This window comes from Myxocyprinus asiaticus, chromosome 18, assembly GCF_019703515.2.
Source record: "Myxocyprinus asiaticus isolate MX2 ecotype Aquarium Trade chromosome 18, UBuf_Myxa_2, whole genome shotgun sequence".
Classification (NCBI taxonomy): Eukaryota; Metazoa; Chordata; class Actinopteri; order Cypriniformes; family Catostomidae; genus Myxocyprinus; species Myxocyprinus asiaticus.
In genome coordinates this window covers 23,319,996-23,337,954 of record NC_059361.1, presented here as the reverse complement: position 1 = coordinate 23,337,954, position 17,959 = coordinate 23,319,996, and the positions used below count along the sequence as shown (strand labels likewise).

General features: G+C 36.5%; 1 protein-coding gene across 1 annotated transcript; it reads right to left on the bottom strand.

Moving 5' to 3' along the window:
• Positions 1–1,341: 1,341 nt before the first annotated feature.
• On the bottom strand, positions 1,342–16,897 carry LOC127455960 (heat shock factor protein 4). Its single transcript, XM_051724188.1, has 13 exons — positions 16,416–16,897; positions 14,172–14,280; positions 13,950–14,077; positions 12,575–12,699; positions 11,665–11,740; positions 11,460–11,527; positions 10,776–10,875; positions 5,315–5,439; positions 4,973–5,167; positions 4,335–4,443; positions 3,526–3,591; positions 3,197–3,342; positions 1,342–3,026 (listed from the first exon to the last, which is right to left on the bottom strand). The coding sequence occupies exons 1-12, from the start codon at positions 16,539–16,541 to the stop codon at positions 3,244–3,246; spliced, it is 1,326 nt and encodes a 441-aa protein (XP_051580148.1). The 5' UTR covers positions 16,542–16,897; the 3' UTR covers positions 1,342–3,026; positions 3,197–3,243.
• Positions 16,898–17,959: the final 1,062 nt, after the last annotated feature.

Genomic DNA, 17,959 nt, shown 5'->3' with positions numbered 1-17,959 from the left:
ACAGACAGATTGTTTCACTTTTATTTGACTATATCACAATTCCAGTGGGTCAGAAGTTTACAAACACTAAGTTAACTGTGCCTTTAAGCAGCTTCGATAATTCCAAAAAATCTTGTCAAGCCTTTAGACAATTAGCTTTTGATAGGAGGTGTACTGAATTGGAGGTGTACCTGTGGATGTATTTTAAGGCCTACCTTCAAACTTAGTGCCTCTTTGATTGACATCATGGGAAAAAGAAAAAGAAATCAGCCAAAAAATTACTGACCTCCACAAGTCTGGTTTATCCTTGAGCAATTTCCAAACGGCTGAAGGTACCACGTTCATCTGTACAAACAATAGTATGCAAGTATAAACACCATGGGACCACGCAGCCATCATACTGCTCAGGAAGGAGACGTATTCTGTCTCCCAGAGATGAACGTAGTTTGGTGCAAAAGTGCAAATCATTCCCAGAACAACAGCAAAGGCCCTTGTGTAAGATGCTGGAGGAAACAGGTAGACAAGTATCTATATCCACAGTAAAACAAGACCTATATTGACATAACCTGAAAGGCTGCTCAGCAAGGAAGAAGCCACTGCTCCAAAACTGCCATAAAAAGCCAGACTACAGTTTGCAAGTGCACATGGGGACAAAGATCTTACTTTTTGGAGAAATGTCCTCTGGTCTGATGAAACAAAAATTTAACTGTTTGCCCATAATAACCATTGTTATCTTAGGAGGAAAAAGGGTGAGGTTTGCAAGCCGAAGAACACCATCCCAACCGTTAATCACGGGGGTGGCAGCATCATGTTGTGGCAGATGCTTTGCTGCAGGAGGGACTGGTGCACTTCACAAAATAGATGGCATCATGAGGAAGGAAAACATATTGTGTATGTGGACATATTGAAGCAACATCTCAAGCTTATCATTAGCAGCTTATTGTGAGAAGCTTGTGGAAGGCTACCGAAAAAGTTTGACCCAAGTTAAACAATTTAAAGGCAATGCTACCAAATACTAACAAAGTGTATGTAAACTTCTGACCCACTGAGAATGTGATGAAAGAAATAAAAGCTAAAATAAATAATTCTCTCTACTATTATTCTGACATGTCACATTCTTAAAATAAAGTAGTAATTCTAACTGACCTAAGACAGGGAATGTTTTCTATGATTAAATGTCAGGAATTGTGAAAAACTGAGTTTAAATGTATTTGGATAAGATGTATGTAAACTTCTGACTTCAACTGTATATATATATATATATATATTATCTAGAGATATAACAGGATATAATGACCGGGGGAAATATCTTTTCGATAGTTTTGTTTATTTTAAGAATTAAAATGACATTCGTTGCATGCTTTTAATTATTTTATTTTACTTATTTTTTGTGTGTACATATTTTTTTACATAATGCATCACTGCTGCTTTTTCTTTTTAACATGTTTGTGTCTTACTGGGTTAATCTACATTCATTTACATCCAGTGCAAGTAATCACATAACGAAAGAGGAAACTTTCAACCTCTGTGAAAAAGCACCCTTCTCAAAATAAACCATTTAATTATTGCTCTTTAGGGAATAGTGAAAAAAATTAAGAGTTTAAACTAACACTGAATAAAACCTTTTTCAAACACAGTTATCACTCTTAGTGCAATTTCTTTTATTCCTTCTTTTCTATATATATATATAGTTTTCATAATTTCATCAAGTCACATTAACCGTGTTGCATCCATGGGAAATAAAAAAAAAAAACAATGCAAAAAGTATTGCATTGTTGAGAAATCATACAAATAAATGCAACAGTATTGCACTTGAAATTCTACACATGTGTAAGAGATCTAGGGTATTTTGCATTGCTACATGGCTGCCCTGTAATAACAAAGTGCATTATGGCCTTCTTTGAAATGTTATTGTATGTTGTGTGTTCATGTGTCGCCCTCATTACATAAATGAAGTTTGGCAGGAAGAATAAACACATAAAAGCCTTAGGCACTGTCATTGTTATATATATTCTATTTTCTATCATCTAGTCTGGGTTTAAAAACAGTCAACTGAAAATTTCAAATTAGAATACACAAAATAATGAATAGCTAAATATTTATATATTACATAAGTATAGTGCTCATGTCAAAGGCATTAACAAGTGCTTTTTTAGCATCTATAACCAATGTGGTCAATACATTTGTATCAAACAAGGGCAAATATCACACAATATATCATGTAAGTGTACCAAAGACAACTGTAAATTCCATAAGCCTAGTTGATCAACTAAAAGATAAATTGAAACAAAGATACTTGATGTCTTAATAGTATATTTTGGATACCAGAATATTATTGAGAAAATAAAGACATTAAATTGTGCAAAAAGCAGTGCATCATTTCAGTTTTCGTTCGCAAATGCGAGGTCTGATTTTTACCCCTAGACCTCTCACATTTATATGTACATTATATGATTAAACCAGTACTTTTATATGTCTTTAAATATATATTTAAATACACGTATGCTTCATCATAGTCAATTTGAACTAATTATATTCATATTTTTACAGTTAAATATTTGGGAAAAATGAAATCACAGCTCCACAAAGCAGAAACTCAAACACACAGACTAAAGTGCATTCAAACTTGGGCCACAGTGATTTACATCATAATGCATACAGTTCACCTGCAGTAGGGGTGGGAAATACTTAATATTCCTTTTTCCATTGGCATTAGAAGTGTACAAAGGATGTAAGGTATTTGCATTTTATCATGGGATAAAAACGTTCTTCAAAACCATCTTGATGTTGCCTTAACTCCTTAGGCTTTGAGTAAGTGTTACTGTAAATATCTCATATTCAAAGAGTTGAATCCCATGGAATATATACACAACATCTTCTACCAATGGGCTACTAAGTGACTAATCATCTTCATAAAGGGCTGGTCAGTAAAAGTGTATTTGATACTGTATGTCACCTCCTCATCTACTGTCCAAATCAATTTGAGCCTTCTCTTCGTATGTATAGTTCATGTGCAATCCAAGTGCCATGCTTTCAAATGGGCCCCTCTGAAGAAAAAATAAATAAATAAATAAGACTCAATATGTACCTGTATAAGTGTCAAATTGCATTAGAATAGAATTGTTGCTTCTTTGTCAAAGAGTAAAGGCTCATACACTGGTGTGAGGTAGAATTTGATAGTATAAAGTTATCCACCATTATTTAGATTAATAAGTACCTGATCGTCTCTCAGGAGGGATCTGTACTGGCTGTTGTATCAGGGCTTCATTGTTCTTCATAGCCAGCAGTGGGGAAGGCCTCTCCCTCCTGACCCTGAAGCATGTACTGGGACACAGCAGCAGGCATGAGGGCATTAGCCAATTCCTGCAAATGTACAAAAACCATGTAAAAATATGATGTAACAATGTAAAATATCCTTCTGTTTGATCATGCTACCATGATTTTGAGAAATTGTGACATAACTTTTTGTGTCATCACCTGTAACACCATATATGTATTATTGTTTTTGTTTTTTTTGTTTTGTTTTTTAAATTTAAGTAAACTCACTGATTTGAGGTTTGGGTCCATTTCTGAGAAGTTCCACTCATTTAAAGGCAGATTAAATGTGAAGGGCTGTGAGAAAGTGTAGAGGTAATTGGTTATTGAGGGCATGTATTTTAGAGTCATTATATTAAAATGATGAGTTAAATGCCTATAGAGTGCTTCTCACAAAATGTCAGGGTCCTATTTGAATCCAAAATCAAAAGAAACAAATAAGAAATCTTATTTTACATCTAAAAATCAAGCCTATTTTAAGGGCCATTAAGATTTTTATATTGTTACAATATACATTTGACACCCCAATTTACATTGCTGCAATGCAAAAAAGATAGTTATTAGAATATTCTAGAATATTAGGATATTCTTTACAGCATATATTCTTTTGCGGATTTTAATTTGATAAAATAATAAAATAAAAATAAAAATTGCAGCCTCTTTTTACTGTAATGTAGTAAAAAATTCACGTCTATCGGTAATAATAAGTGATCACCCATCACCATGAAAATTGTAAAAGTAAAAACGTTGCGGTAATGAGAATTGGGTGGTAAAATGTGCTCAAGTGTCACAATGTCACAATGTAAAAGAATCTTAATGGGGAAAACTTCATCTTAAATATAAGTTTCATTTTCTTAATGCAAAATATTATGTAAAAGAAAATTGGTATTGATTGGGGGTTAAATATGACCAAGACATTTACTTGACAGGTTTTGTGAGAATCACCCATATCCTCCAGTAACATGCCTGCATCTACTTAAGACAGTGACTGCTCTCTCTCCCTGTTCTCACTCTCCCTGTGTGAATAGATCTATACTTACATCCATTGTTGCAGCATTGGGTTCCATGCTCTGCTGGTGACTCCTCAGAAGCAACTGTAGATCCTCCAGGCTCATGTCTACGTTCTCCACACCATCAGGCATCTCTGGTCTTTAACATAGAAACACAACAGATTAAAAATAAAATTTTAAAGGTGTTCTGAGTGGTTGTCAGTGAACTGCTTTGCTGTTGCTAGGGCTTGGCTAAGGAGTTCTAGGTTGTTGATAAGTGGTAACTTACTGGTCCATGTCAAAAGAGCCCATGTTATACTCATATGCTCTCAAATACTTTAACAACAGATTAAATGTGTAGATTGTGTATTTTTGTATACGGTATATGTGGAGATAACCACGAATTGTCTGAAAAGGAAAACCTGTAATTTCAGCATGAAATGATAAGAATGTCACATGCATATTTATGGAGACTTCCTCTTATTTAACAAATCATTCATTTCCTAGAGTAGACTGAAGTGGCAACCAGTTTCCACATCATACATACATAGCCTTTGCACGAAAAATTATCAATCAATTTTCAAAGACAAATCTTAACTAACCTATCAAAGCAAATCATTACTGCTGAGTTTTAGATTTGTTTGTTATTTTGCCATATTAAATATTATATATATTATGATATATTATACCTCTCCAGCATGGGTCTTTTGGCCCTTCTCTCTCCCAAGCTAGATCCTCGGCCCTCTAGGACGGACTGTACCATGGCAACAGGGAGGACGGGAGGCTCAGCACACACCCCACAGGAGCCAAGTGGTACACCTTCCCCTCGTCCCTGCACCCCAGGACTCACTGGCTCTTCCTTAATCAGCATCAGACAATTTTCCCTAAACAAACAGATCGCATATACACCCATAGAAACACAGCTAAACATTTGTCAATGTGGCTAAAATCAAGTCTTCACTTATGGTTTCACTATACTGTTTTTGAAGTCATCAAGTACGGAAAATAACTCTGAAGGTCCGACAAATCACCTTGATTCCTCTGCCTGCATTTGCAAAGCCATGGTTCCAGACTGTGACATTTCAGTGACATCAGAGATTATTGGCCCTCCTGTCATTGCGCTGCTAGTGGAGCAGGATGCAGTTTCTGCAGATGGCTGGTTGAACGTAAAAGAGAAAGCGAGAGATTCTGCCTTTGCCATATTTGATGGATTGAGGCATGATGCATTGAGTAATATATTCTGTTGGATATCTGTGCCCAGAAGAAAACTGGTGGTTTTGTTTCATATGAATATCAACCTTGTCTCCAAGTTTCTCCTAAAATCCCTGACCTGCTTGCAAAGACCAGCATAGCTGGTCACCAGCTTTACAACTGAATTTTGCTTGTCCACCAGTGAAACCAACCCCAGACCAGCACTAACCAGCATAAACCAGTGCACTCAAAAAAGGATTTTTGCAGGTTGTTCAGTTTATTAATTAAAATGATCTAAAGCAACACAATTCTAGAACATTTTGTCACAACTTGATTTTATTGCGTTCTATCCAATTAAATTTGTAAAACTGAAGTTTACTTAATCCAGAGTTTGGACTACATGAATACTTTTTGTAGCATTGATGAAACTGGGCAGGGGATTTCCATTTCCCAGCATGCTTTGCATAGGACTGGATGGGGTGAACAAATGTTGAAATTAAGTGTTTTTAATTTTTGAGCAAGATGAGAATGGGAGGAGATTTGTTAATGTTGAAAGTAGTGCTGTCAGAATTAATGCATTAACGCATACGATTAATTAAAAAGTTTAACTCGTTCATTTTTCTTAACCGCGATTAACGCATTTAGCGTTAATACAGCACAAACCAGCATAAACATAAACATTACCTATGTAATGTGTCCACCTGGAGTCATTACACTGATGCACACGCCACAAACACACACACACACAACAGCACTTCCGTGTCAGTGATAAAATGGAGAAAGGACCTCTTAACACTATTTGTTGAACAAAACAAGCCCAGATGGGACTTGTGATAGATATCAAGTATTTTCAGCCTATGTAAGGTGCATTTTAATTACCACAGATGCACGTCAAGTCTTAACTATCTTCGAAAAGTAGTCTGCAAGCGCTTTTCATGTCGGGTTCAAAGCGCCGCTTGACGCTGATACTCTGATGCGAATCATGAATGCAGTTACACGACTGCTGTAACAAAGCGAATAGCCACAATCTACCAGCAGATTAATATTGTGGAGGATGAGAGTTTAAGAGATTTAATGTCCATTACAATGAATATGCAACCTATGTGGGGACTAGTTAATTCAATTAGTCCAACTCCCACTTACCCTTACAAAAATCGAGAGTTCATGGAAAATTTTGCAGTAAACTTGCCGCAAATTCGCAACTGATTATTTTCATATGCAAATGAGCTTTGTGGCAAATGCGTCAAATTGTCCATTGTTGCCAAAGGTTTGTGGCAGGTTCACCACTACCAGTGAAGAGCTGCAAACTTCTGGCAAACATTTGTATTGAATCACAATCTCATTCGCATGTGAAAATAATCAGTGGCAAATTTGCGGTAACTTTGCCACAACTCGTTTAATGTTATTTGAATTGGTGTTAGTTCAGTGCATTTCTTTCTTTATACTGTGGAAGGCTTTGTTTGGAAAATGGTAATAAAGCATGTAGCAGCCAATAATGTAATTAATTTAATAACTGCCAATAATATAATACATTTATTATTATTTTTTTATTAACCCAGCCAATAATGTAATAGTAAGCCAATAATGTAAGAACTTATTACATTATGGGCAAAAAGTTATTACATTATTGGTTCAGAAATGTTATTACATTATTGGTACATTATTACATTGTTGACTTTTATTACCATTTATTATCATTTAAGAATGGAAAATATATTACGTTATTGGCAGTTATTACATTAACGGTAGTTATTACATTATTGGCTGCTACAAAGCATTATATTGTTACATATTGTTTTGTTGTCTTTCCTAAGATGGAAATAAATGCATTTTTGACAGGAAAAGAAGTATATATAGTGTCAAATTTCAGCACTTTTAAAATCTGCGATTAATCACGATTAACTCTAAAAAAATATATATGCAATGAATCATGATTAAACATTTTAAATCGACTGACAGCACTAAAAGTTCTGTTATATTGGTATTTAAAAAGAGTGTCTGTTATGCTGGTGTTTTGGGGGTTACCATTGTGGTGAAGATTGGCACTTAGGCTGAGGATGGACTTTAACTTTTTAAGTGATGTCTGATGTTTGTGTTGTTTGGCACTATATGCAGTTGCAAACAAATTGACAGTGCAACAGTTACACTGTCCTTACACTTGCTCATCTGGAATAAAAAAATGATTTATAAAATAAGTTGGACCAATATAAGGAAATTAACTGAATTAAACATTAGTAAATTTAATTTGAAGAACCTAATAAACTTGAATTAAAACTACTATAGTACATCGATTTTTGAACTAAATTATGTTGGTAATGTGCTTCATCAGAACGTGTGTAGAGGAAGTGATTCCGACCAGAACTGTGCGAATCTATCCGAATCAGAAGCCGTGGATCAACAGCGATGTTCGCGCAGCACTTAATGTGCGGACCTCCGCTTTTAATTCCGGGAACGCGGAGGAGCATAAACAAGCCAGTTATGCCCTCCGAAAAACTATCAAAACAGCAAAACGCCAGTACAGGAGTAAGATTGAAGGACAGTTTAACACCACCAACTCTAGAAGCATGTGGCAGGGAATTAACATCATCACGGACTTTAAAGGGAATAAAAACTCCGCCATGAACACCGCTGCCTCTCTACCGGATGAGCTAAATACTTTTTATGCTCGTTTCGAGGGAAATAACACCGCCCTCGGAGAGAGCTCTCACGGCCGAAGCTACAGAGGTTAGTTCACTCTCCGTCTCTGTAGCGGATGTAACCCGATCCTTCCGACGGGTGAATATCCGCAAAGCCGCGGGTCCAGACGGCATTCCGGGCCGCGTCATCAGAGCGTGCGCGAACCAGCTGGCTGGTGTTTTTACGGACATTTTCAACCTTTCCCTCTCTTTGTCTGTAGTCCCCACATGCTTTAAAACATCCACCATTGTGCCTGTCCCAAAACAATCGAAAATAACTTGTTTAAATGACTGGCGTCCTGTTGCTCTGACCCCCATCATCAGCAAATGCTTTGAGAGACTAATCAGAGATTACATCTGCTCTGTATTACCACTCAATCTTGACCCGCTGCAGTTTGCTTACCGCAACAACCGCTCCACTGATGATGCCATTGCATCTACAATACACACTGCTCTCTCCCACCTGGAAAAAAAGAACACTTATGTGAGAATGCTGTTTGTAGACTACAGCTCAGCATTCAACACCATAGTGCCCTCCAAGCTAGATGAGAAACTCCGGGCTCTGGGCTTAAACAGCTCGCTGTGCAGCTGGATCCTGGACTTCCTGTCAAGCAGACGCCAGGTGGTTAGAATAGGCAGCAACATCTCCTCATCACTGACCCTCAACACTGGAGCCCCGCAGGGCTGTGTTCTCAGCCCACTACTGTATTCCCTGTACACACATGACTGTGTGGCAACACATAACTCCAATGCCATCATTAAGTTTGCTGATGACACGACGGTGGTAGGTCTGATCACTGACAATGATGAAACAGCCTACAGAGAGGAGGTGCACACTCTGACACACTGGTGTCAGGAGCACAACCTCTCCCTCAACGTCAGTAAGACAAAGGAGCTTGTGGTGGACTTCAGGAGAAAAGACAGAGAACACAGTCCAATCACCATCAATGGAGCACCAGTGGAGAGAGTCAGCAGCTTCAAGTTCCTGGGTGTCCACATCACTGAGGAACTCACATGGTCCGTCCACACTGAAGTCGTTGTGAAGAAGGCTCATCAGCGCCTTTTCTTCCTGAGACGGCTGAGGAAGTTTGGAATGAACCGCCACATCCTCACACGGTTCTACACCTGCACTGTGGAGAGCATCCTGACTGGCTGTATCTCCGCCTGGTACGGCAATAGCACTGCCCACAACCGCAAAGCACTGCAAAGGGTGGTGCGAACTGCCAAACACATCATCGGAGGTGAGCTTCCCTCCCTCCAGGAAATATATACAAGGCGGTGTGTGAAAAAAGCTCGGAGGATCATCAGAGACTCCAGCCACCCGAGCCATGGGCTGTTCTCACTGCTACCATCAGGTAGGCGGTATCGCAGCATCAGGACCCGCACCAGCCGTCTCCATGATAGCTTCTTCCCCCAAGCAATCAGACTTCTGAACTCTTGATCTCCCACGATCAAAATACATCATCCCTGCACTTTATTAATCTTATCTCACACCGGACTGTCATAAATTATATTACTGTCATTATATTATGTCTCTCTTAACAACTGACTATCAACCGACAGCCTGAATGTCAATACAGTACAATACTGTACATTCTATATATATACTTTTTTCATATATATTTTAATTTTTATTGAATAATGTGTATCTATATAGTATCTATATAGTAAAAAAAAACAAAAAAAAAAACAAAAAACAAAAACAGCATATTGTATACTGTGCAATGTATGTTATTATTGTATATTGTTGAGTGTAATTGTGTATAACAGATGTTTAAATTGTGTTGTGTTAATTTGATGTTTTAAGTTGTGTAATTATGTATAACAGATGTTTAAATTGTGTTGTGTTAATTTGATGTTTTAAGTCGAGTTTAATTATGTATAACAGATGTTTAAATTGCGTTGTGTTAATTTGATGTTTATTGTAGATTGGTATATGTCTCATCACTGTCACGACTGCTATGTTGATCGGAACTGCACCCAAGAATTTCACACACCATTGCACTTGTGTATATGGCTGTGTGACAATAAAGTGATTTGATTTGATTTGATTTGATTTGTTGGCTGAATGGAACTGATGTAATCTGAATGAAAGAAATTAAATTGTTTTTAAAAACTATTAACAATTAAGTAAGGGTAATGACTTCATTTTTAGAGCATGCAAACTCATGCTGATAAAAGCTGGGTTTTTCAGCTGGGTTAGCATAAAATAGACACAAATGAGTCAACTGACATACAATAAGAGTATAAAATACAACTATTAAATTAATGTTTATAGCATAACTCAGATAATATGGTCTTGCAAGAATTTGAAAAGAAATGTTTGAGATTAAAATATCTGACTTGAGTTCAACTTTAGACTAGAGGAGACATGTGAGAATACAAGTGTCTTTTTCTCAGAAGAAAAATCTGAGAAGCTGAAGACTTGATCTAAATCCTTAAGTTGCTCTACATTTGATCTAATTGCTGTGTAGAAAACAATTCAGAAATTCAAAACATTTGTGATTTCTCCGACTTCATTTAACCAGAAAATAAAACAACAGACTTGAATTTGTTCTCTGAAATTAATTATTGCAATTCTTTGCCTAATTTTGAAGACATGTTTTAAAATAAAGGGGTTCCTCACCGACTGGATATAGAAGGATTCTTGCAAGGACTCCATGGAGTGACTATGGCTGAATTTGGAGGTGGGAGGGGTGGAGCAGCCGTCATCCAACATTAGAGGGCTGAGGAGAAGGAAATTGGCAGCAGATAATGGAAAGCAGCCACATTATCACCAATAAGTGTTCAGTGTCAAATACAAAGACCTTATGACTGTTGTTGTGATGTAAAAACCTTCTGCCCTCTGGTGGTAAGATGGTAAAAGAAGGCTCTTGTGGATCAATGCTGTTTTTAATAAGCCACTTTGAAAATGTGGCGAGGTGCAGTGCACTGGGCCTTGTGGTCCCTCTTACCCAGTTGGTTCTCATGCGTCACACTAGCTGACGGTGCACCTTTTAATAGAGGGTAGAGGGTCATGCGCTCCAGTTCAGGTGTGTGCGTATTTGTAGGTGCATGTGTGAGGAATAGAGCGCAGAAGGTCTGACTCAGCATTCAGCTCCATTCATTCCAGTGAGGGCTGTGAATTGTATCAGCTGACTGTTTCCAGCTGAGCTGGCCGTTCCCCACTGTGTTTGTGTTGGAGCATCAGGCTGCTGATTGCTATTTTCTGTTGGCTCTTTTTTGTGTGAATGTGTGTGTCAATACAAAATTAGATGTTTCAGATGAGTGTTTGTGTGTGTGTGTGTTATAGATGAATGAGTACACTCACAGCTTTCTCTTCATTCCCACAGTGCTGGGAGTGTTGGTCTGCATCTGGCTGAACAGGAACTGAATCAGCTATTAATACAACAGAAACAGAGTGTGATTAAGCATTACTCAGCTGCATCCAGCTCAAAATTAGCACAACAGCATCTTCCTCTCTAAAACACCCCCCTCTGCTCGCTCTCATTGTGGATATGGGCTGTATTTTTTACCTTGTTCATAACTTTCTGCTGCTGTGTGTGGTTCTGCCTCAGTGACACCACCTCCCTCCACAGAACATCATTTTGCCTACAGGAGAAAGAGATGGATGGATGGATGGATTCTGTATATGCAGTTTTTTTTACAGCTTATCACACAGGATAAAATCACAATCAACGTGTAGATGTGATACACAGATAAAGTGGGATAACTGATAAAGTGGTAAACTTAGTCATCTATCATTGTCTGTTTATTCTTCCATTACAATATAAAAAAAACATTAAGTTTATCCTAATATAGTATGGGATGACATTGATGTAGCCTTCTGGATCACATTTTAAAAACAAAACCAGTTGCAAATTATCAAAAAGTGTCCCGTATACACGCTATTCCTAAATACTGTAAACAATCAAATGTACTGTAAAACATTTAAATGGTGTAAAAAGACATAATATGTGGTATACATTGGAATTGGTACATATTAGCCCTTTATTTGATGTATTTATACTATAGAGGATTCTGTGAGAATTCAGTCCCTAGAAATGTATATCTAGCATAGTCACTACCTGTGGGCATCTGATTATACCACTGGACCCCAACTGTCAGCTGAGCTACTGAATGTTCCATTAAAGCAGGTTAAACAAAACACCAAACCATTGAGATTCACAATGCAGAGGACCCAATGAATGAACCAACCACAGAAGTAGGTGAAAAATTAGCGGGATAATATAGGTGAAAGTTCAAGTTGTTGTTAAGGGTACATATATATAACTAAGATATATATATATATATATATATATATATATATATATATATATATATATATATATATATATATATATATATATATAGATTAGGGTGCAAATTATGGCATGGGAATAAATGAGTATGTGTGCACGTGTAGATATGTGTGTGTGTGTTTACTGTTTCATATCCTGCATTTGCATCTCCATGTTCTCCTGTTGGCTGCGTAGCACCTGCACCTCATAAAGCAGCTTACTCAAGTCCTCTTGACGCACTTTGGTCTCCTCACTCTTTACTATCGACACCTAGAAGCCAGTTTTATTATCGTTAACAAAAATTAAAACAAAATCTAAATGAATATATTTTTGTTTATTTAAATAAAATGTAAAATTATAAATAAATTGTAAATAATTATATTAATAAATTATTAATACATGTACCTTTAAAGTTACACAGGTCACTTAGGGTACCATTGTACCCAAAGTGAGTTATAAACATTATTGATAACACTTTACAATAAGGTTCCATTTGTTAACAATGGTTAACAACATTAGTTAACATAAACTAACAATGAACAATACTTTTTCAGCATTTATTAATATTGGTTAATGTTAATTTCAACATATAGTAATACATTTTTTAAATCAAAAGTTGTATTAGTTAACATTAGTTAATGCACTATGAACTAACATGAACTAACAATGAACAAATGTATATTTTTAACTAACATTAACAAAGATTAATAAATGCTGTAAATAATATGTCGCTTATTGTTAGTTTATGATAGTTCATAGTGCATGTACTAATGTTAACGAATGGAACCTTATGGTAAAGTGTTACTACATTATTTATTAACAAATTATAAACAAGTTATATTCTAACTAGAGGTACAAGAATGTACAGTTTTGTACTTTTCCCCCCTGAGAGTTTAATTGAAAAAATTCTAACTTAACTAGAATAGTTTTCATGACACCAAAACTAACTAAAATAAAATAAAAATAACCAAAAATTAATTTTAGTTTTTGATACACAGTATATTATAGAATTCCAAAACTTTACAACCATCCCTCATAAAAACATTTGAAAAAATGCCACTACATAGCAATAACTTTAGATGGCCCTAAGAAATTTAAAGCCCAAATTTAATAAACATATTTAAATGAAATCAGTTGTCGGTTTTGTTTTTTTTAAAACCAGTTATACTTAGAAACTAAAAAACTGTACTGAAACTAGAAAACACTGAAAAAGCTCATATTAAACAAAAACTAACAGGCAAAGAGTGAACAAAACAATAAACACTAAACTAAATGGAAAGGACACACTGAAAATAAAATAGAAACAAAAGCTATATTAAAAACCCAAATCTATAATAACCCTGCTGGGAACACACTCGCACACATACACATTGTGCTGGGACAGTTATAAAAGTAAAGGAGAAAATAAATAAACCTCCAGTCTCTCTGTGTGTGTATACTGTATGTGTCTGTGACTCAGAAGATGAGAGAGAGAGAAAATAAAGCAAGAGTGAGAATCAATTAAAAATGAGACATCTCACCTTGCGTTTAATGTGTTCAAGCAGATGCTCATGGCCCTGGAGGAAATAGAGATGCTGAAACTCTGTGTCATCTCTCTCTGGCTTCACCAGCCCACTCTGCTCAATATTAACCACCTTCCTGAAGCCGTCTGAAAGAGAAATGAGAGGTTAACACACACACTCCATAAATTTGGAGCGTCAGTGAAAGCTTTGAGATGTTTATATGCCCAGATAGATACTTACACATGTTGAGCTGTCGTACAAAGCTTGCCATGTTATTGTGTTTGAAGTATTTAGGCAGAACCTCTTTGGCAAATCTGCCCTGGTCAAAAACATGGAAGCTGGTACCAGTCTAGAAGGGGAAAACAAGCCAATCAAAATTAAAGAGATGGTTCACCCAAAAATGAACAATCTCTCATCATTTACTCACCCTCATGCCATCCCAGATGTGTATGACTTTCTGTCTTCTACTGAACACAAATGAAGATATTTAGAAGAATATCTCAGCTCTGTAGGTCCTTTCATTGCAAGTGAATCAGGCATTTGGAACTCTGAAAAAGAGATAATGTCAGCATAAAAGTAATCCATCAGACTCCAGTGGTTTAGTCAATATTGTCTGAAGTGATCCAGTTGGCTTTGGGTGAGAATAGACCAAAATGTAACTCCTTTGTCTAGTGTACATCTTAGTATTACAGTCTCTAGGCACGATCATGATTTCAAGCTCGATTACACTTCCTAGTGCTTGACGCATGCGCAGAGCGCTAGATGTCACTAATCGAGCTTAAAATCATGATTGTCAAGGAGCCTGCTGTCAAGATGTACAGTGAAAAAGGAGCTACATTTTCGTCTATTCTCACTTCAAAAGACATGGATTAAACCACTGGAGTCTTAATGATTACTTTTATGCTGACGCAATCTCCTTTTTGGAACTTTTGGAGTTCTGATCACCATTCACTTGCATTGTAGGGACCTAGAAGATATTTTCTAAAAATCTTAATTTGTGTTCAGCAGAAGAAAGTTATACACATCTTAGATGGCATGAGGGTGAGTAAATGATGAGAGACATTTTTGGGTGAAATATCCCTTTAAACCAAGTCTCTGCTTTTGGGTAGTTGACATGTCCTGTGACATGCTATATACTTCATCAAAAACTATTTCAAACAGTAGTTTGAATTAGGCCTAACTATTAACTATAGTTCACCCAAAAATAAAAAGAATTCTGTCATCATTACTCGCCCTCATGTTGTATCAAACCTGTATGACTTTCTTTCTTCCGTGGAACATAAAAGAAGATGTTAGGCAGAATGACAACCTCAGTCACCATTCACTTTCTCTGTGTGGAAAAAAAGATACATTGAAAGTGAATAATGACTGAGGCTAACATTCTGCCTAACATCACCTTTTTTGTTTCATGGAGAAAAGAAAGTCATATGGGGCTTGAGTAAATTATGACAAAATTTAGATTTAAGCTTGCAAGTTTTTATGACCACATTAACTGAGAGACTATGAAATATTAAAAATTAATTTGTCACACTGCAGGACCATTTAAATAGAACTATTGAGGCCAAAATGGTTACTAAATATGGTTAAAACTTGGTGACCAGTCACAGAACCTAAAATAAACAGTTTCCCTCATACATTTGTACATATTGCCTACATTCAACCTAAAATCTTCATTCTGTCTTATAAAATGTTCATGGTCATGAGTCAACTACCCTTTAACAGACATTGATGGATAACAAATATATAATGATCATTTTGAATCACAAAACAGATGGCATGTGTGTATGAAACGGGGGTAAGCTCATCATTCTACCACAAGGTCTTTCTGAAAGAGACAGAATTGCAGCAAATCAGAGAGAAGCATCTGCTAGGAGTGGATGAGTGGCCTGCAATGTTTTTCAACCTCATTGAATTCTCACCATCTTCCTGATGTTATTTTAATGCTTTTATGCACTCACAAGCAGATGCTTGAAGATGCTGAAATGAAAACAGCTCTAGCATAAATTATGTTTGGAACTCATGATCTTTTAGTAAAGTAATTGGTGTGCCCTGTACTGGTGATTCACATTTACATACATATATTTAATCATTTAGCAGACATTCCAATTGAGGAAAAGTACAAGTACTTTATCATACAGAAGCCAACAATATTAGCAATAATATATGCCGCTATACCGAATTTCAATAGTAAACCAGAGTAGTACAAAACTTCAGAAAAGTGGAAAGAAGACATTATGAAGATTATGGACATATAGCTTATATAAAGGGAATGAATAAATTAGAAACACATGCTTCTTATTATCAATAGGCTGTAGTTAGAGCTAAATTTCAGAAAATCTATTTTCCGTCAAGATATACTAAATCAGCCTTGACTGAATAAAACACTTTATGTAAGACGTTGAGTGATTTAATCATGGGTCCACAACAGTCCGACACTATTTATCATGAAACATCAGCCAAAGGATGCTATCAGGGTGAACTCACTGTGCTCCAGCATATCAGATGATTGGTTTCTGGGTCCTCTACTAGAGTCCACAGTTTAGTGAGGAAAGCAGGTACATTGCTGGTGTATCCACCATCCACACCTATAGAACCTGGGTTCTCCTGCATGACTAAACTTAGATGTTTCTTTAATCCTGAAGTATTTTAGTCCATTTCCAATGTGCGTTGCTGATGCTGTTCCTCTCTTGTTTCCCTCCTCTCTCCCTCTGTGGCCTAGTCATAGGGCCAAATCAGTCCCTGCTATTGCCACAGGTCAGAGTCAGCATAAAGCAATGGCCTGCAGCATCCCCACTCTACCCCCTCATATAACAAAAGATCCCATAGGAGAACAATACATAGCCACACAAAGCCTAGAATAATGCCACAATAATGTCATGTCAAACAACACAATGCCCAACCACAACCTGCACAGGAGAGGGTGCTGGGCAGATATGTGTGTGTGTGTGTGTGTGTGTGTGTGTGTGTGTGTGTGTATGTGTGTGTGTGTACTTTTTTGTGGATTTGAACTGTCATTCATGTAGTTAAGGTTGTTGTTTAGAAAGAAAAAAAATACAGTACAAAAAATACAGGTGAAATACAGTATATACAAATACACAGTTGGCTTAAAAAGCTTTATATTCTACAATGTACAATTAAATTATACTTAATATTGTTGTTATGAATAAGAAAAAATGTAAAAGATGTAACACACAAGCATGCACGCACACATATTAGTTACAATGGAAAACAATGGATTTTTGTGAGAATTCCAAACGTACTGGTACTTGCTAATAAATTTAACATGTTGAATGTCATTCTTATAATATCAATCCCTCTATTTGATTAACATTTTTGGAAACAACAAAATTAAAAACATTGACTAAGTTTCTTTCCAGTCAAGAATAATCATGCCTCATCTAATGCATCTGCCCCTTAAAAGGCCTCACAAGTCACAACTGCACATACACATGTACCCATTTGGCACTTTTCCAAGCTAAACCCATACCATGTCCAAATGGTGGACTTGTATACAGTATTCTTTGCGTTTGGTTACTTTGGGCTGATTGAGCAACCATCCAGCCAATCACAGGTGAGTTTCACGAGCCGAAACAACCCTTACGTAATAGGCCGTCAGTCAGACAGTCTAATCAACGCATCTCCATTTCTACAAAGTTGCTTTCAACAATGCTCATTTCCATGTTTTTATCGGCATTGATGTTGATCTAAATTAATCATCTAGAGTTGAGGAACACACAAAGGAAAGTTATTTATCAGCATATCTTTCTTGATTGGCAGCATTATGTGAAATGCACTGCAGAAAATAAACAAACAAATGGACAATCCTTCTTTTAAGCACACATTGTAAGTTGAGTTTATATCAGCGCATGAGTCTTCATTAAGTTATTTTTTTCACATTATGTTTGTGAGGTAATAGCTTGATAGATTGTTTTTGTCAATTTAAGCAGATTACTAGTTCTGTGTTAAATATGTAAAGCTATTTTTAATAACAGCTCCTGTTTTTTACCTATATGTTGGTGTGCAGTCGA

What these genes read in the sequence shown, in the direction of transcription:
- LOC127455960 (XM_051724188.1), bottom strand. Translation starts at nt 16,541, where the DNA reads ATGCAGGAGAACCCAGGTTCTATAGGTGTGGATGGTGGATACACCAGC. An exon ending in ATGCAGGCAGAGGAATCAAG is followed by an intron (nt 5,168 to 5,314) that starts GTGATTTGTCGG and finishes CTGTTTGTTTAG; the next exon opens with GGAAAATTGTCTGATGCTGA. An exon ending in AAAAGACCCATGCTGGAGAG is followed by an intron (nt 4,444 to 4,972) that starts GTATAATATATC and finishes TCTATGTTAAAG; the next exon opens with ACCAGAGATGCCTGATGGTG.